Raw genomic sequence first — 20,973 nt, forward strand, 5'->3', positions numbered from 1 at the left:
ATAGTTGTTCAACATCATCACTCACATCATATGACACAAGAACCATAACTCTTGCACCAATATTTCATGAATTATCTCCCCTTTTTACTGAGAATTTCAGGTTAAAATTTTGATGCACTTTCACTCTATCTCAGTTATTACTATATGGTCATGATGGATTTGATTCAAACTTAAAATAGTAGTTCCACCTTATCACCCACATCATATGACTTAAGGTGCATAACCCTGGCACCAATATGTCATGAATTATCATAATGTAATGTAAAAGTTTACCAAGTCTTGCATTGTCAGCAAGTAACATATGATATGATGGTACAGTGACAGAAAGTGGGTGGCACCAATGTCCTACGGACATCTAGTTTATTTTATGATACATATTATCATATTCCTTTGCAACATTAAGATCATTGTCAGAATAATTTGTATATTTGATATATGGATAACGTAACACATAAGCAGAGATAGTGCTTGACTCCCTTTTCATGCTATCATTGCTGTAATTTTTGTTGAATTGCTGTTAATAATAGCATTTGGGTCATTTATGGACGGTTTGGCTTAATTACAGTGTTAGCTGGGTCCCAGCAACACACACACTATAAACAATAGTAAAAGGGAACCAACTATTTGTTAGAACAAGTACTCCGTGTATATCGGAAATCAGTTCTATAAATAGCACCAGTCAAAGATCTCGTCTGCTAAGGTATAAATAGGTAGATGGATGACAGAGATTGATGTATCCAGCGATTGAAGAAGACACATCGAGGATTCAACTAATAATTTATCCCAGTACCTTGATGAGGAAGTTATTGCAACTACACTGTCAGGGTGGATAGATTATTAAAAAGAAAACGTTTGAAGTTCATAGACTAAAGAAGAGTTTCAGAATTTCAACAAGGTTTCGAGCTATAGGGCCAGCACATAGGAGCTTTACCTTAAGGGTAGTTGAATGCTATAAGCGATAGCAAATATAGGCTAAGCATCGGAAAGCTGAGGCAGAGACATAGGTTTTGGTGATCTACTGAGAAAGTAGGAGAGTTCCAGCTTACAGACGAGGTTCAGCGTTATTGGCGAAATACAGACAAGGCATCAGGGTTATACCTATATGGTAGTTAAATGCTTTAAGTGATAGCATATAGGCGCATATATATATAGCATCCAGGAGTCGGGGGCAATCATATTGAGTTGCAGCTTTAATTAAGAGAACATAGGCTGAACATCTGTGCGATAGGACTCGTACTTTGTTCTTCAAAGACATTGTCTGAAGTGAACTTCGACACAAAGACCAATCAAGTATAGTATCTCCAGCCTATAGAAGTTTAAGCTGCTGATTTTGAGTTGAAAGTTGATAGTTGAAACATTGAATGATTTTTGCCTGATCCCTGAAATTATCTCAGGGCTTTTCATCTTTATATAACAGAGGCCTGTATAAGGCCTCTTCCCAATCCAAAAATATACTATTTTTATGCCCCCGGCATCTACTGATGCGGGCCTCATATAGTGATTGTCCTGTCCGCCCGTACGAGGTTAACCAAATGTGACCGTTTCATTTAGCATCAATACCGCTTACAAGAATGAATTGATACTAATACAGATGTAACCTGTGACCATTCCTCATCGTCAAACATCATCTGACCTCAGTTTGACCTTGACCTCGTTTTGGACTTAGGTTGCTTTGTATCGACAAGGATGCCACTGAGGGCATCAAGCATTTATTGAACACAGCTCCTTGTTTCCCACCTGTGGCAGAGATATTTCCCAAAATGCAAGGTTAGATTTCCCAAAATCATGCCAACAGATGGTTAATGATTTAGTTTACATTTTAGTATTTTTAGAGAAAAACGTTTGTCTGGTATTGATTTTTTGTCGCACTGTATGTAGCCTAACAGCTCACAGAACCACATGTGACGCATTACAGTTCTATTCCATTACTTTCCATGGCCTGGATTTTAGTCCGTGTTTCAAGGGAGATAAATTTAATTCATCTTTCGGTGTTTACTTCCGGTTGATTATTTTTCCCAAAATGGACAATTATCGCGCATAAATTTCCCAATTTGAAAGGCCAAGGCCTCTTCCCAATTTCCTGATGAAAAGCCCAGTAGCTAGCTCATAATTGAAATCATTTACGAATCATTGGTACACGAATCATTTAGGCAAGGTAGTCGGAGGAAAATTTTATATGCGAGATATTTGGTCTCACCAGCTTTACGTTTTAACAAAGGACATTCTACATTGTTTGTCAGCTAATGTAAGACATAGTCACCTTAGCGATTGGACCCGTTTCATTGATCAAGATACTGAAGGCGTAGGCACTTCCCTGGGTCTTGTAACTCATATCTTGACAATCATGTTATTGTGACATGATCAGCATGTAGTGTAACACTACATTGATTTGCTATTTCAGGCTAGCGGTTCCAGAATGTCCGGTAATAAAAAGGTTGGATTTGAGATTGGCAGTGACAGCGATGATGACTCTAGTGATGATGATGAAGATGATGATGAATATGTAGATGACAGGTTGAAACTATGTTCATTTATTTTTCTGCTTTTTAGCTCACCTGTCACATAGTGACAAGGTGAGCTTTTGTGATCACGCAGCGTCCGTCGTCCGTCCGTGCGTTCGTGCGTGCGTTAACTTTTGCTTGTGACCACTCTAGAGGTCACATTTTTTGTGGGATCTTTATGAAAATTGGTCAGAATGTTCATCTTGATGATATCTAGGTCAAGTTCGAAACTGGGTCACGTGCCATCAAAAACTAGGTCAGTAGGTCTAAAAATAGAAAAACCTTGTGACCTGTCTAGAGGCCATACTTGTGAATGGATCTCCATAAAAATTGGTCAGAATGTTCATCTTGATATCTAGGTCAAGTTTGAAAGTGGGTCACATGCCTTCAAAAAGTAGGTCAGTAGGTCAAATAATGAAAAAACGTTGTGACCTCTCTACAGGCCATATTTTTCATGGGATGTGTATGAAAGTTGGTCTGAATGTTTATCTTAATGATATATAGGTCAGATTTGAAACTGGGTCATCTGTGATCAAAAACTAGGTCAGTAGGTCTTGAAATAGAAAAACCTTGTGACCTCTCTAGAGGCCATACCCTAAAATGGATCTTCATGAAAATTGGTCAGAATGTTCACCTTGATAATATCTAGGTCAAGTTTGAAACTGGGTCACGTGCCTTAAAAAACTAGGTCAGTAGGTCAAATAATAAAAAAGCCTTGTGACCTCTCTAGAGGCCATACTTTTCATGGGATCTGTATGAAAGTTGGTCTGAATATTCATCTTGATGATATCTAGATCAAGTTTGAAACTAGGTCATGTGCGGTCAAAAACTAGGTCAGTAGGTCTAAAATAATTAAAATCTTCTGACCTCTCTAGTGGCCATATTTTTCAATGGATCTTCATGAAAATTGATCTGAATGTTCACCTTGATGATACCTAGGTCAGTTTCGAAACTGGGTCACGTGCGGTCAGAAACTATGTCAGTAGGTAGAAAAATAGAAAAACCTTGTGACCTCTCTAGAGGCCATATTTTTCATGAGATCTTCATGAAAATTAGTGAGAATGTTCACCTTGATGATATCTAGGTAAAGTTCAAAACAGGGTCACGTACCTTCGAAAACTAGGTCAATAGGTCAAATAATAGAAAAACCTTGTGACCTCTCTAGAGACCATATTTTTCAATGGATCTTCATGAAAATTGGTCAGAATTTTTATCTTGATAATATCTAGGTCAGGTTCAAAACTGGGTCACATGAGCTCAAAAACTAGGTCACTACCGTATAGCGGGTTATTTCTGCGGTCAAAATATTCTGCGTTTTGGTCCCAAAAATTGTAAAAAATTTCTGCGTGTTTAATGTCTGCGTTTTCACATAAAAGGAATTGAAATTTCTGCGTTTTCGATACCAAGGAGGAGGTAGTTCCCTGCATAATCGGACGTCGAGAGAATGATAGGGTATGAAAACAATAAACTAAAATGCCGGTAACTGCTGTTAAGTAGCTTTGCTTTGAATGAATACATTGTAGGATATAATAACACGTGAAGTGAAAAATATAAGACAAACAACAATTGTACACACTTAAGCTGCCAACAACGGTATGGCGGCATAACGGTTACACAAGTATAAAGGTTACTGACGTATAGTTCGGAAGATCTTCATAAGGGATAAATAAGAACAAATCAAATGAAATTCACTCAGATTATTACATTCACAAAGAAAATTCAATAAAAAAAAAAAACAACAAAGAGAAGCGCTTTCTGAGGGATTAACAGTTAGGACTTTGATTGACCATCACACCTAATTATATCATTATCGGTAATTGTTGGACGACGACAGTAATTTCAATTAATTAGACCATGTCATTGTGAACTTCGGATTCCCTGGGGTAGCATATCGTGAAACAACGTTGATGAAAAAAAAAACTGGAGATTTTTTTGCGTTTTAATTTTTTGCTGGATAAATATTCTGCTGGAAATATTTTTGCGATTCTACCGAGAGACCACAGAAACGCAAAAATATCCCCCCCGTAGAAATAACCGGCTATACGGTATGTCAAATAATAGAAAAAACAACGTCATACTCAAAACTGGGTCATGTGGGAGAGATGAGCAATTCAGGACCATCATGGTCCTCTTGTTTAGCTCACCTGAGCACAAAGTGCTCAAGGTGAGCTTTTGTGATCACCCTGTGTCTGTCGTCGTCCGTCCGGCGTCGTCAACAATTTGACACTCTAGAAGTCACAATTTTGGCCCAATCTTAATGAAACTTGGTCAGAATGTTACCCTCAATAAAATCTTGGACGAGTTCGATATTGGGTCATCTGGGGTCAAAAACTAGGACACCAGGTCATATCAAAGGAAAAGCTTGTTAACACTCTAGAGGTCACAATTTTGGCCCAAACTTCATGAAACTTTGTTAGAATGTTACTCTCAATAAAATCTTGGACGAGTTTGATATTTGGTCATCTGGGGTTAAAGACTAGGTCACCAGGTCAAATGAAAGGAAAAGCTTGTTAGCACTCTAAAGGTCACAATTTTGGCCCAATCTTAATGGAACTTGGTCAGAATGTTACCCTCAATAAAATCTTGGACGAGTTCGATATTCGGTCATCTGGGGTCAAAAACTAGGTCACCAGGTCAAATCAAAGGAAAAGCTTGTTAACACTCTAGAGGCCACATTTATGACTGTATCTTTATGAAACTTAGAATGTTAATCTTGATGATCTTTAGGTCAAGTTCGAATCTGGGTCATGTGGGGTCAAAAACTAAGTCACCGTGTCAAATCAAAGGAAAAGCTTGTTAAGACTCTAGAGGCCACATTTATGACTGTATCATCATGAAACTTGGTCAGAATGTTAATCTTGATGATCTTTAGGTAAGGTTCGAATCTTGGTCATATGGGGTCAAAAACTAGGTCACCAGGTCAAATCAAAGGAAAAGTTAGTTTACACTTTAGAGGCCACATTTATGACCATATCTTAATGAAACTATCTTGATGATCTTTAGGTCAGTAGGTCAGGTGAGCAATACAGGGCCTTCATGGCCCTCTTGTCTTTAGCTCACCAGTCACAAAGTGGCAAGGTGAGCTTTTGTGATCGTGCAGCGTCCGTTGTCCATCCGTGCGTGCGTAAACTTTTGCTTGTGACCACTCTACAGGTCACAGTTTTCATGGGATCTTTATGAAAGTTGGTCAGAATGTTCAACTTAATGATATCTAGGTCAAGTTCGAAACTGGGTCACATGCTGTGCAAAACTAGGTCAGTAGATCTAAAAATAGAAAAACCTTGTGACCTCCTTTTCAATGGATCTTCATGAAAATTGGTCAGAATGTTCACCTTGATATCTAGATCAAGTTCGGAATTGGGTCAGATGCGGTCAAAAACTAGGTCAGTATGTCTAAAAATAGAAAATCCTTGTGACTTCCTAGAGGCCATATTTTTCAATGGATCTTCATGAAAATTGGTCAGAATGTTCAACTAGATGATATCTAGGTCAAGTTTGAAACTGGGTCACATGCAGTCAAAAACTAGGTCAGTAGGTCTAAAAATAGAAAATCCTTGTGACCTCTCTAGAGGCCATAATTTTCAATGGATCTTCATGGAAAATGATGAGAACGTTTACCTTGGTGATATCTAGGTCAAATTCGAAACTGGGTCACATGCAGTCAAAAACTACGTCAGTAGGTCTAAAAATAGAAAATCCTTGTGATCTCTCTAGAGGCCATATTTTTCATGGGATCTGTATGAAAGTTGGTCAGAATGTTCATCTTGATGATATCCAGGTCAAGTTCGAAACTGGGTTAGGTGCGGTCCAAAACTAGGTCAGTAGGTCTAGAAATAGAAAAACATTGTGACCTCCCTAGAGGCCATATTTTTGAATAGATCTTCATGAAGATTGGTCAGAATGTCACCTTGATGATATCTAGGTCAATTTCGAAACTGGATTACATGTGGTTCAAAACTAGGTCGGTAGGTCTGAAAATAGAAAATCCTTGTGACCACCCTAGAGGCCATATTTTTCGATGGATCTTCATGAAAATTGGTGAGAATGTTCACCCTGATGATATCTAGGTCAAGTACGAAACTGGGTCATGTGCGGTCAAAAACTTGGTCAGTAGGTCTAAAAATAGAGAAACCTTGTGACCTTATTTTTCATGGGATCAGTATGAAAGTTGGTCAGAATGTTCACCTTGATGATATCTAGGTCAGGTTTGAAATTGGGTCACGTGCGTTCCAAAACTAGGTAGGTAGGTCTAAAAATAGAAAAACCTTGTGACCTCTCTAGAGACCATACTTTTCATGAGATCTTCATGAAAATTGGTGAGAATGTTCACCTTGATGATATCTAGGTGAAGTTTGAAACTGGGTCACGTGCCTTCAAAAACTATGTCAATAGGTCAAATAATAGAAAAACCTTTTGACCTCTCTGGAGGCCATATTTTTCATGGGATCTTCATGAAAATTGGTCAGAATTTTTATCTGGATGATATCTAGGTCAGGTTCAAAACTGGGTCACATGAGCTCAAAAACTAGGTCACTATGTCAAATAATAGAAAAAAGGATGTCATACTCAGTTCAAAACTGGGTCATGTGGGGACAGGTGAGCGATTCAGGACCATCATGGTCCTCTTGTTTTATTAGCTCACCTGTCACATAGTGACAAGGTGAGCTTTTGTGATCGCGCAGCGTCCGTCGTCCGTGCGTGCGTGCGTGCGTAAACTTTTGCTTGTGACCACTCTAGAGGTCACATTTTTCATGGGATCTTTATGAAAGTTGGTCAGAATGTTCACCTTGATGATATCTAGGTCAAGTTCGAAACTGGGTCACGTGCCTTCAAAAACTAGGTCAGTAGATCTAAAAATAGAAAAACCTTGTGACCTCTCTAGAGGCCATATATTTCACAAGATCTTCATGAAAATTGGTCAGAATGTTCACCTTGATGATATCAAGGTCAAGTTCGAAACTGGGTCACGTGCCTTCAAAAACTAGGTCAGTAGGTCTAAAAATAGAAAAACCTTGTGACCTCTCTAGAGGCCATATATTTCACAAGATCTTCATGAAAGTTGGTCAGAACGTTCACCTTGATTATATCTAGGTCAAGATCGAAACTGGGTCACGTGCCTTCAAAAACTAGGTCAGTAGGTCAAATAATAGAAAAACCTTGTGACCTCTCTAAAGGCCATATTTTTCATGGGATCTGTATGAAAGTTGGTATGAATGTTCATCTTGATGATATCTAGGTCAAGTTCGAAACTGGGTCACGTGCGGGCAAAAACTAGGTCAGTAGAACTAAAAATAGAAAAACCTTGTGACCTCTCTAGAGGCCATATATTACACAAGATCTTCATGAAAATTGGTCAGAACGTTCACCTTGATGATATCTAGGTCAAGTTGGAAACTGGGTCACGTGCCATCAAAAACTAGGTCAGTAGATCAAATAATACAAAAACCTTGTGACCTCTCTAAAGGCCATATTTTTCATGGGATCTGTATGAAGGTTGGTCTGAATGTTCATCTTGATGATATCTAGGCCAAGTTTGAAACTGGGTCACGTGCGGTCAAAAACTAGGTCAGTAGGTCTAAAAATAGAAAAACCTTGTGATCTCTCTAGAGGCCATATATTTCATGAAATCTTCATGAAAATTGGTCAGAATGTTCACCTTGATGATATCTAAGTCAAGTTTGAAAGTGGGTCACGTGCCATCAAAAGCTAGGTCAGTAGGTCAGATAATAGAAAAACCTTGTGACCTCTCTAGAGGCCATATTTTTCATGGGATCTGTATGAAAGTTGGTCTGAATGTTCATCTTGATGATATCTAGGTCAAGTTTGAAAGTGGGTCACGTGCCATCAAAAACTAGGTCAGTAGGTCAAATAATAGAAAAACCTTGTGATTTCTCTAAAGGCCATATTTTTCAATGGATCTTCATGAAAGTTGGTCTGAATGTTCATCTTGATGATATCTAGGTCGAGTTCGAAACAGGGTCATGTGTGGTCAAAAACTAGGTCAGTAGGTCGAAAAATAGAAAAACCTTGTGACCTCTCTAGAGGCCATACTTGTGAATGGATCTCCATAAAAATTGGTCAGAATGTTCATCTTGATGATATCTAGGTCAAGTTCGAAAGTGGGTCACGTGCCGTCAAAAAGTAGGTCAGTAGGTCAAATAATGAAAACGTTGTGACCTCTCTAGAGGCCATATTTTTCATGGGATCTGTATGAAAATTGGTCTGAATGTTTATCTTGATGATATCTAGGTCAAGTTTGAGACTGGGTCAACTGCAATCAAAAACTAGGTCAGTAGGTCTTGAAATAGAAAAACCTTGTGACCTCTCTAGAGGTCATACCCTTGAATGGATCTTCATGAAAATTGGTCAGAATGTTCACCTTGATGATATCTAGGTCAGGTTTGAAACTGGGTCACGTGCGGTCAAAAACTAGGTCAATAGGTCAAATAATAGAAAAACCTTGTGACCTCTCTAGAGACCATATTTTTCAATGGATCTTCATGAAAATTGGTCAGAATTTTTATCTTGATAATATCTAGGTCAAGTTCAAAACTGGGTCACATGAGCTCAAAAACTAGGTCACTATGTCAAATAATAGAAAAAACGACATCATACTCAAAACTGGATCATGTGGGAAGAGATGAGCGATTCAGGACCATCATGGTCCTCTTGTTATTGAAGTAATATTGATGCATTGATTGAACTGAATAGCAGTTTTATCACCAATTTGCCCATAATAAAAACAGAGGTATATAATTCATTCTGCTTAGGGTCAGTCTTGGGATTTTAATTTGTAGTCTCACACACCAAATATTGCATCAGTTTCTTTTTTTCCCTGAATCTTTAATTATGTCTCCCCCAGGAGACATATTGTTTTTGCCCTGTCCGTCCTTCTGTCCGTCCGTCCGTACGTCACACTTCATTTCCGAGCAATAACTGGAGAACCATTTGACCTAGAACCTTCAAACTTATAGGGTTGTAGGGCTGCTGGAGTAGACGACCCCTATTGTTTTTGGGGTCACTCCGTCAAAGGTCAAGGTCACAGGAGCCTGAACATTGAAAACCATTTCCGATCAATAACTAGAGAACCACTTGACCAAGAATGTTGAAACTTCATAGGATGATTGGCCATGAAGAGTAGATGACCCCTATTGATTTTGGGGTCACTCCATCTAAAATCAAGGTCACAGTGGCCTGAACATTGAAAACCATTTCCGATCAATAACTAGAGAACCACTTGACCCAGAATGTTGAAACTTCATAGGATGATTGGTCATGAAGAGTAGATGACCCCTATTGATTTTGGGGTCACTCCGTCAAAGGTCAAGGTCACAGGGGCCTGAACATTGAAAACCAATTCCGATCAATAACTAGAGAACCACTTGACCTAGAATGTTGAAACTTCATAGGATGATTGTTCATGAAGAGTAAATGACCCCTATTGATTTTGGGGTCACTCCGTCAAAGGTCAAGGTCACAGGGGCCTGAACATTGAAAACCATATCCGATCAATAACTAGAGAACCACTTGACCCAGAATGTTGAAACTTGATAGGATGATTGGTCATGTAGAGTAGATGACTCCTATTGATTTTGGGGTCACTCCATCAAAGGTCAAGGTCACAGAGGCCTGAACATGGAAAACCATTTCCGATCAATAACTAGAGAACCACTTGACCCAGAATGTTGAAACTTCATAGGATGATTGTGCATGCAAAGTAGATGACCCCTATCGATTTTGGGGTCACTCCATCAAAGGTCAAGGTCACAGTGGCCTGAACATTGAAAACTATTTCCGGTCAGTAACTTGAAAACCACTTCACCCAGAATGTTGAAACTTAATAGAATGATTGATCATGCAGAGTAGATGACTCATAAAGATTTTGGGGTCACTCTGTGATGGTCAGAGACCACCAATTGTTTTCCCATAGACTTACATTGTAACATTATGGCGTGTACGGCCTTCCATACATCGAAACATGTATATCTAATTACAAGTTTTTCAAGAACTATCTTAGTTTTACCAAAATATCGGACGAAAAACATATGAATATTGATACTTTATTTAAGTAATTTTCGTGTGAATGAGATGACCCCCTATTTACATCATTGACATGGCGGGAGAAATTCGTTTGATAAAACTTTTTTTCAATACACATAAAATGTAGCAGATTTTGTCAAAATGTATAATAAGATACTGTAAATGCAGTGAAAAAATATCAATTTTGAAAAAATAATCACTTCCTGGGTTTGTTCACATGACTGACCAATCAGAACGCGCAGACGTTACCTTATTCCCAGGTATAGACTTACCTCATTCCCAGTAAGTTCCCTGTACTTTTTAGCTCACCTGTCACAAAGTGACAAGGTGAGTTTTTGTGATCGCGCGGTGTCCGTCGTCCGTCGTCCGTCCGTGCGTCCGTCCGTAAACTTTTGCTCGTGACCACTCTAGAGGTCACATTTTTCATGGGATCTTTATGAAAGTTGGTCAGAATGTTCATCTTGATGATATCTAGGTCAAGTTCGAAACTGGGTCACGTGCCGTCAAAAACTAGGTCAGTAGGTCTAAAAATAGAAAAACCTTGTGACCTCTCTAGAGGCCATAATTTTCAATGGATCTTCATGAAAATTGGTCAGAATGTTCATCTTGATGATATCTAGGTCAAGTTCGAAACTGGGTCACGTGCGGTCAAAAACTAGGTCAGTAGATCTAAAAATAGAAAAACCTTGTGACCTCTCTAGAGGCCATATATTTCACAAGATCTTCATGAAAGTTGGTCAGAACGTTCACCTTGATGATATCTAGGTCAAGTTCGAAACTGGGTCACGTGCCTTCAAAAACTAGGTCAGTAGGTGAAATAATAGAAAAACCTTGTGACCTCTCTAAAGGCCATATTTTTCATGGGATCTGTATGAAAGTTGGTCTGAATGTTCATCTTGATGATTTCTAGGTCAGGTTCGAAACTGGGTCACGTGCCATCAAAAACTAGGTCAGTAGGTCTAAAAATAGAAAAACCTTGTGACCTTTCTAGAGGCCATATATTTCACAAGATCTTCATGAAAATTGGTCAGAACGTTCACCTTGATGATATCTAGGTCAAGTTCGAAACTGGGTCACGTGCCATCAAAAACTAGGTCAGTAGGTCTAAAAATAGAAAAACCTTGTGACCTTTCTAGAGGCTATATATTTCACAAGATCTTCATGAAAATTGGTCAGAACGTTCACCTTGATGATATCTAGGTCAAGTTCGAAACTGGGTCACGTGCCATCAAAAACTAGGTCAGTAGGTCAAATAATAGAAAAACCTTGTGACCTCTCTAAAGGCCATTATTTTCATGGGATCTGTGTGAAAGTTGGTCTGAATGGTCATCCTGATGATATCTAGGTCAAGTTCGAAACTGGGTCACGTACGGTCAAAAACTAGGTCAGTAGGTCTAAAAATAGAAAAACCTTGTGACCTCTCTAGAGGCCATATATTTCATGAAATCTTCATGAAAATTTGTCATTATGTTCACCTTGATGATATCTAAGTCAAGTTCGAAAGTGGGTCACGTGCCATCAAAAACTAGGTCAGTAGGTCAAATAATAGAGAAACCTTGTGACCTAACTAGAGGCCATATTTTCCATGGGATCTGTATGAAAGTTGGTCTGAATGTTCATCTTGATGATATCTAGGTCAAATTTGAAAGTGGGTCACGTGCCGTCAAAAACTAGGTCAGTAGGTCTAAAAATAGAAAAACCTTGTGACCTCTCTAAAGGCCATATTTTTCAATGGATCTTCATGAAAGTTGGTCTGAATGTTCATCTTGATGATATCTAGGTCAAATTCGAAACAGGGTCATGTGCGGTCAAAAACTAGGTCAGTAGGTCTAAAAATAGAAAAACCTTGTGACCTCTCTAGAGGCCATACTTGTGAATGGATATTCATAAAAATTGGTCAGAATGTTCACCTTGATGATATCTAAGTCAAGTTCGAAAGTGGGTCACGTGCCTTCAAAAAGTAGGTCAGTAGGTCAAATAATGAAAAAACGTTGTGACCTCTCTAAAGGCCATATTTTTCATGGGATCTGTATTAAAGTTGGTCTGAATGTTTATCTTGATGGTATCTAGGTCCAGTTTGAAACTGGGTCAACTGCGATCAAAAACTAGGTCAGTAGGTCTTGAAATAGAAAAACCTTGTGACCTCTCTAGAGGCCATACCCTTAAATGGATCTTCATGAAAATTGGTCAGAATGTTTACCTTGATGATATCTAGGTCAAGTTTGAAACTGGGTCACGTGCCTTAAAAAACTAGGTCAGTAGGTCAAATAATAGAAAAACGTTGTGACCTCTCTAGAGACCATATTTTTCAATGGATCTTCATGAAAATTGGTCAGAATTTTTATCTTTATAATATCTAGGTCAAGTTCAAAACTGGGTCACATGAGCTCAAAAACTAGGTCACTATGTCAAATAATAGAAAAAACGACGTCATACTCAAAACTGGATCATGTGGGAAGAGGTGAGCGATTCAGGACCATCATGGTCCTCTTGTTTGAATTGATGGTCTCTGACCTATAGATGATGTTTCGTATCACATTTTCCAATTTTACAGTGATATTGTGAAACATGATCCAATACCAAATGTCTTACAAAGTTTCATCAAGAAATGTTCAGTTTTAAGAAAGATATGGACAGTTTACTGGGGTCACCCCCTGTCGATTTTTATGCCCAGACTCAGTCCCTGTCGTCGTCAGATTGCAATTTTTCGTGAAAATTTCAGTTATCTGCATTTGATTTGCTTTAGAAGCTGAAATACGATTCATTCTGTAAAAAGATAGAAATAAGGTCTAATAGTTTTGATCATTCTCTAACATTACAGAGATAAAAATGATCCTTTCTGGCCCAAAAGCTCAGATAAAAATGGGCACACCTGTTAAAAAAAGAGGCCACAATTTAAAAAAAAATCAAATTTCACGGTTATTTTTGCACGAAAACGTCTTTCTACATCATTTACAACAGATTTGTGGCCATTTACATTACCTGTGATGGCTTCCGACGAAAGTCATGTTTTAGCTCTATTATAGGTCAGAGACCACCAATTGTTTTCCCATAGACTTACATTGTAACATTATGGCGTGTACGGCCTTCCATACATCGAAACATGTATATCTAATTACAAGTTTTTCAAGAACTATCTTTGTTTTACCAAAATATCGGACGCAAAACATATGAATAGTGATACTTTATTTAAGTAATTTTCGTGTGAATGAGATGACCCCCTATTTACATCATTGACATGGCGGGAGAAATTCGTTTGATAAAACTTTTTTTCAATACACATAAAATGTAGCAGATTTTGTCAAAATGTATAAATAAGATACTGTAAATGCAGTGAAAAAATATCAATTTTGAAAAAATAATCACTTCCTGGGTTTGTATACATGACTGACCAATCAGAACGCGCAGACGTTACCTTATTCCCAGGTATACACTTACCTCATTCCTAGTAAGTTCCCTGTACTTTTTTGAATTGGTGGTCTCTGACCTGAAAGGTCAAGGTCACAGGGGCCTGAACATTGAAAACCATTTCCGGTCAGTAACTTGAGAACCACTTGACCCAGAATGTTGAAACTTCATAGGATGATTGGTCATGCAGAGTAGATAACCCCTAACGATTTTAGGGTCACTCTGTTAAAGGTCAAGGCCACAGGGGCCTGAACATGGAAAACCATTTCCAATCAATAACGTGAGAACCTCTCGACCCAGAATGTTGAAACTTCATAGGATGATTGTTCATGCAGAGTAAATGACCCCTATTGTTTTTGGGGTCACTCTGTTAAAGGTCAAGGTCACAGAGGCCTGAACATTGATAACCAGTTCCGATCAATAACTTGAGAACCACTTGACCCAGAATGTTGAAACTTCATAGGATGATTGAACATGCAGAGTAGATGACCCCTACTGATTTTGGGGTCAGTCTATTAAAGGTCAAGGTCACAGTGGCCTGTTCATGTAAAATCATTTTTTGGAAATAACTTGAGAACCACTTGACCTACAATGTTGAAACTTAATAGGATAATTGGACATGCAGAGTAGATGACCCCTATTTATTTTAAGGTCACTTGATCAAAGGTCAAGGTCACAGGAGCCTGAACAGTGACTTGAGAACAACTAGGCCAAGAGTGTTGAAATTTAGCGGGATGACTGGACATGCCAAGTAGATGATCCCTGTTGCAGCCAACCATCAGTGTCTCTTCGACTTTCGCTCCTGACCGCTATTGACTTCTTGCCTATAGGACTTTGCATTGGGGGAGACATGCGCTTTTTTACAAAAGCATTTTCTAGTTTACTATACATTTTCCCTATTTTACCAGAACTTGTACCATCCCCAAAATCTGAAAAAAATCCCTGTGTGGAATCTGCACAAAGTCGTGAATTTTTTTGTGCCACTTTGTAAAAACAAGTGCAATTTTAGATTTTGGAGGGACCAAACATTGGCCCTTTTTAAAGGAAAAAATGTCCTGTGTCATAACACTAGGTCCAACCTCTTAGGTGTGAAGGTTGAAGGTCGAAAGGCTTAACTTAATTGCATGAAAGATTTTCAAAAACTAGCATCAGTTGTTAACCTAGTCAAGATGATATACAGAGCTGGGGATAAAATTTTCCACTAGTCCACTCTATTTGATGAGTAGAAACAGCTTAAGGACAAATGGAATTTTATGTTTGGTTGTCCTGCAGGACGAGTGCATTTGTCCCAGTAGAAGTCTAATGCATTGAATGCAACAATGAATTTGACCATCCTGGCTGAAGTAAATGAGCAATGCTGCCATAATGTCTTAGTTTATTCGGCTGTTTATTACTGATTCCACATATACCAACCATCTAAAACAGGTGCTTGTGTGTTGCTATGACACATATGACGTAAAACAGATATCGGTAACATCAAGATGTATAAGTGTCGTCTGCTAAATAAGTCGGACATATACAAATTGAAGGACTAGTGAACTCTGTTGCAGGATGTTAACAATTGTAAGTCACCAGTCTTGCAGTGAACACAATTTTGTCCCCCTGCAGAGCATGACCCAGGTCATTAAGTTCAAAGTCAGTGTCACAGTTATAGGTCAAAGATAAAATAGGTTTTTAATCCCCCGCCACAAGTGGTGGGGGGTTATAGGAATGGTCTCCGTCCGTCCTTCTGATTGTCCGCCCGTCCGTCTGTCCGTCCGTAACACTTTCGTGTCCGCTCCATATCTCCTAAACCCCTTGAAGGATTTTTATGAAACTTGGGTCAAATGATCATCTCATCAAGAGGATGTGCAGAATCCATGAGTCAGCCTTGTCAGCTCAAGGTCAAGATCACAACTTAGGGTGAAAGGTTTGAGCCTTCCATTTTGTGTCCGCTCTATATCTCCTAAATCCCTTGAAGGAATTTTATAAAACTTTGGTCAAATGATCACCTCATCAAGACGATGTGCAGAACCCATGAGTCAGCCATGCCGGCTCAAGGTCAAGGTCACAACTTAGGGTGAAAGGTTTGAGCCTTCCATTTTGTGTCCGGATTTTCATCAAACTGGGGTCAAATGATCACCTCATCAAGGCAATGTGCAGAACTTTTGAATCAGGCATGCTGGCTCAAGGTCAAGGTCACGACTGAAGGTCAGAAGTTTGAGCCTTCCATTTTGCAGGCTGTCTAGCGTCCCTAAAATTCCTACTTTTTCCTATTTTTTTTTCAGTTTGGCTAAAATTCCTATTTTTTTTTAAAAATCAAAGGAAATTCCTAAAAAGGCCCTATTTCTTCACAAAGATTCCTAATTTTTTAACTTTTTTGCAATGATAAAAAAGAGAAAATGTTTTAAATGTTGTTTAAAAGTTCTTCTAATTCAGAAAAAAACAGTTTAAAACAGTTCAAAACAGTGGAAAGCTGGTAGACGTCTTTTTTGTAAATAAAGCACTATTTGTGAGTTACTTTTATGTCAATCACATAAAGGTAAGCACATTACATGGGTTTAAAGTCCATATTTTAATTCGAAAATTCCTAAATTCAGCCCTAAAATTTCCTTAAAATTGTACCAAATTCCTAATTTTAGCCCTATTTTTTTGTACAAATTGCCCTAAAATTAGCCCTAATTTTTTGTCAGGGTATGCTAGACAGCCTGATTTTGTGTCTGCTCTGTATCTCCTAATTCCCTTGAAGGATTCATATGAAACTTGGGTCAAATGGTTACCTCATCAAGGCGATGTGCAGAACTCATGAGTCAGCCATGCCAGCTCAAGGTCAAGTTCACAACTTGAGGTCAAAGGATTTAGCCTTTCATTTCGTGTCCGCTCTATATCTCCTTAACCCCTTGAAGGAATTTTATAAAACTTTGGTCAAATGATAACCTCATCAAAATGATGTGCAGAACTTATGAGTCAGTCATGCCGGCTCAAGGTCAAGGTCAGAACTTAGGGTCAAAGGTTTGAGCCTTCAATTTTGTGTCTACTCTATATCTCCTAAACCCCTTGAAGGATTTTCATCAAAGTTTGATCAAATGATCACCTCATCAAGAACTCATGAGTCAGCCATGTCAACTCAAGGTCAAGGTCACAACTCAAGGTCAAAGGTTTTTTTTTTTTTTTTTTTTTTTTTTTTTTTGAGCTCTGTATCTCCTAAACCCCTTGAAGGATTTTCATGAAACTTGGGTCAAATAATCACCTCATCAAGACATTGTGCAGAATTCATGAGTCAGCCATGTCAGTTCAAGGTCAAGATCACAGCTTAAGGTCAAAGGTTTACCCTTTCACTATCCATAGCATTGGCGGGGGATTTAGCTGTCTTACAGACTGCCTTGTTAAATTTGTGTCCCCTATATATCTTATTAACCACTGGAAGGGTTTTCATAAAATTGGCATCACTTGTTAACCGCGTCCAGGCAACTTGCAGAATGTACAAACCAGAACACAAAGATCTAAGGTCAAGGTGACTCTTGAAGGACAACGGTCATGGTTTGTGTAATACAACATTTGTATCAAAGTTGCATCTGGGGATATTAATTGTTTACATTTTGCTTCATTATTCACAACTAGGGATGTGCGGTATTATTGATATACAAGTATATTATGATTAGGCTGTAAAAAAATACATTTCGCAGTTTTGAAATTTAAGAAAGTGGCTGATCATGGAGGCAGTCATTTTAGTGTATTTATGACGTCATTTACACACTGCTGAATTCTTTATTTAGCAAATTACCTTTTAAATAGATTAATTTCATATGTTTCTTGGGTGTAAGGTGTAAAACATGGTAATTTCTTTCATTATAGCTGGAAAAGTAGAGAAATTATTTTACAGAAATAAGTAAATACACTTCAAATATGGATCTAGAAATTTCATAAATCTGCCATTTTGTTTCTTGTTGCCAGGGATCAAATATTTAAATGCTTATAACTTTCTCATTTTTATGCCGATTTTGAAAATTCTTTCACTTCTTTAAATGATTTAAAAAATTCTAGCAGATGCATTTAACGTGAGAACAACATTGCCTTTCCCTTTAATGGGCAGTATGTATGTCTGACATATACAGTCCAACCTGTCTTAAGCAGCCACCCAAGGGAAGCAGCCAGTTTGGCTGCTTAAGACAGGTGACCTCTGATCGGAGGGTCAGTAATAGAGGCGGGATTTGGAAAAATATTGAATAAATAATGTGGTTTTCCTTACTAGTACAGAAGTATACATAGGACAGTCAATATCATGTTACAACTCCGACATTTACAAGTGGTGATCATCATCATCTTTATTAATCTCATCAGCAGCAGATTATGTGGAGACCAGAAAATAAATAAATAAATAGAAACAGTTTCATCAATTTACTCTACATGTTTGTCAATAAAGATCCATATCATAAAACATGTACATGTACATTATTAAAATTCAAACTATTTTGCCTTTTAACACCGAACAATGAACACAACTGATATCTGTCTTTATGCTTAGCTCACATTTTACTTCTTAAAGAAGTCACTTATCTTTGTTTGTTTGTCTGTCATCTCTACTTTCAGCCGCGTAAATAAATCCTCTAAGTCCATAACCTTATCTAACATAGCTGGCTGATTTTTACACAATGCATATTGTCTGATCTTTTCAAGATATTGAGCAACGTCAGTTGAGCTGACACTCGACTCAGCTGGAACATCCTCTTGTTCATTGTCACTTTCACATTCATCAGCTCTACAATCACTTAAATCCCTGAGAATCTCAGTAGCAGGCCTATCCCAATCTTGTAAGTTATTATCACACGTTGAGAATTGATTGTCTATGTCAAGAAGCTCCTTAAATTCACATCCAAAGAGTTCTGATGAGAGTTTCAGTACTGCAAGCGGATAATCGTCTTCAATATCAAACACTGTGTCACACTCACTGTCATTAACAACACAAACATCACTAACACTTGCCTCAGTAAATCCACACTTGGCGAAGCACTTCTGTATGGTGTCTGCCCTTACCTCCTGCCACGCAGCGTTTATCCAATAGATGGCCTGTAGTATCGTGATATCTCTAAGAATCTCGGGCCCGAGTTTGGTTGGTTGCTTTTCCATTTCCAGAAGAACATGTTGGAGTTGTCTCTGTCGGTACTTAAGCTTGACGGTTTGGATGATACCAACATCCATCGGCTGTAATGCTGAGGTGGTGTTGGCTGGGAAGAATTGCAGCTTCACATTCTGAAAGAATAAAAAGTTAAACTTGTGAAAAATTTTCGCATTTAACAGAAATAGCAATGTTACATTTTTTTATACCTGCTCATGAACAGACTCCATCAAACACAGTGTGCAGTTTTCCCTGCTTGTTTGGTGTTCGTTGCTTCCAAAGAATCGAGAATCCTCTTCATTCAGAATTTATTAAGCATCACATGTTTTGTTAATCATGCCTTTCATAAGTAATAAATTGTTAAGCATTAACCCTAGACCTCATGCAGGGAGTCTTTATTAAAACAGCTAAAGACAGCAGATTTACATAGTGAGTTAAATTTTATAAAATTAACTTGAAATTAAATTCAGTGACATTTTACCTCCAATGTGACCTTAGGATGGACAGGAGCATTGTCCAACAGTAGTAAAATCTTGCGATTTTTGGCACGCATTGTTCTGTCCAGTTCTTTCAGCCAGTCTTCCATTAGCGGAGTCAACATCCATGCTTTGCTGTTGGCTTCGTATCGCACCGGTAAGGAATCTGTGGACATCTGGCCAAAGCATCGGGGTTTTCTGGACTTCCCAATGACAAGCGGTCTCAGTTTCTCTCCTGAAAATGGAAAACAAGACAACTGTTACTCAAATGTAATGTTACATAACTGCAGGTCCCTAATGTTTAAAATCAGTGAAGTACTGAATGACGTTATGGACATAAAATTGCAAAACAACAGCTGAACAATGTTCTGCAGATAATTTGTAATGTTTTTTGCAGGTTTTCAATCTGATCGTATCATCGAGAAACATTGACTGGCATTTACCTTCGTAGTACAAATAACATCCTGAGAGATTAATTACTACATGCAACAAAAACGATAATTTTCAAGGATCGCGAAAACTAGTTTGTCACAAGCGGAAGTTGTGTTGTGTCATTCGGAATGCTTTGCATATGTTCGCATTCTGTATAAAGTCCGAGATAATGACACTACATTGTACGTTCGTTCTTAGTATCTTTCAACCACTCGTAAAAACGAATGTACGCATGAACACATATTTATTTTACTTTGCTATAATAAGTACTGTATGTGTGTTATTTTACTTTGCTATAATAAGTACTGTACTCGCATGAACTCGGAAATAAAATTTAGGCAATACTAAACAGTTACCTGTCATAGAACTGCATAGGGCCACTGTGATTCGCTGCTTCGATCGTTTGCCACCAGAACATGTATCGCCGTTCGAGTAATATGTAGACTTGGTCGTGTCTCGAAAAACAGACCAGTTTCGTCCATATTGAAGATATTTGATGGAGCATAGCCCCTACACACATCAGGAATCGTATCTTTCCATTGTTTTACTGTGTCATTGTTCACTTCACCACGCTCACCACTTTGTGTTTTGAACACAATGTTATTTCATTTCAAAAAACTATCCAACCACCCATTACTTCCCTTGAAATCACTGTATCCTAAGTCCTTAGCGAATGCCTTAGCTTTTTCTTGTATCATTGGACCTGATACATTAACTAGCCTTGAACTAGCGTCCAAAAACCAGCGATACACAAGATCGTTAACCTCGCCATATTCCATATCTCTCTTTGGTCGTTTCACGTTTAAGTTACCGTTTGCCTCATATTCGTCAAGAATCTCACGTTTACGTTTTTGCACATTCTGAACCTGAGTACGACCAACACCTATTTCACTAGCCACAACACGCGAACTTTTTCCTAATTCCAATAGTTTCAGACACTTAACACGTTCCTCTAATGTCATACACTTTCGTTTCGTCGACATAATCCTTGATCAGAGACAGAATTCACTTGCGAGATAAT

General features: G+C 38.3%; 2 protein-coding genes across 4 annotated transcripts in view; one reads left to right on the forward strand and one right to left on the reverse strand.

Moving 5' to 3' along the window:
- The window catches only part of LOC123524470 (protein phosphatase 1G-like), a 194,055-nt gene that overhangs the window by 81,903 nt on the left and 91,179 nt on the right, over positions 1–20,973 (forward strand). For both annotated transcript variants that reach the window (XM_045302684.2, XM_053538840.1), the window contains exon 6: positions 2,402–2,514. In XM_045302684.2, the coding sequence (XP_045158619.2) occupies positions 2,402–2,514 (113 nt within the window). The remainder of the gene's footprint in view (positions 1–2,401; positions 2,515–20,973) is intronic.
- Positions 18,312–20,942, reverse strand: LOC123524471 (tigger transposable element-derived protein 6-like). 2 transcript variants are annotated; one of them, XM_045302685.2, is made up of 3 exons: positions 20,309–20,942; positions 19,526–19,755; positions 18,312–19,178 (listed from the first exon to the last, which is right to left on the reverse strand). In XM_045302685.2, the coding sequence occupies exons 1-3, from the start codon at positions 20,313–20,315 to the stop codon at positions 18,462–18,464; spliced, it is 954 nt and encodes a 317-aa protein (XP_045158620.2). In that variant the 5' UTR covers positions 20,316–20,942; the 3' UTR covers positions 18,312–18,461. The 2 variants fall into 2 exon arrangements, with proteins under 2 accessions (XP_045158620.2, XP_045158621.2); XM_045302686.2 differs by lacking the exon at positions 20,309–20,942 and adding an exon at positions 19,964–20,239.

The sequence above is a fragment of the Mercenaria mercenaria genome, chromosome 3 (assembly GCF_021730395.1).
Source record: "Mercenaria mercenaria strain notata chromosome 3, MADL_Memer_1, whole genome shotgun sequence".
Taxonomy (NCBI): Eukaryota; Metazoa; Mollusca; class Bivalvia; order Venerida; family Veneridae; genus Mercenaria; species Mercenaria mercenaria.

Excerpts from the sequence above, each read along its gene's own strand:
- LOC123524471 (XM_045302685.2), bottom strand. Across the intron at positions 19,179-19,525 it reads ATCCTAAGGTCACATTGGAG|AATGTGAAGCTGCAATTCTT; the intron begins GTAAAATGTCAC and ends TTATTCTTTCAG.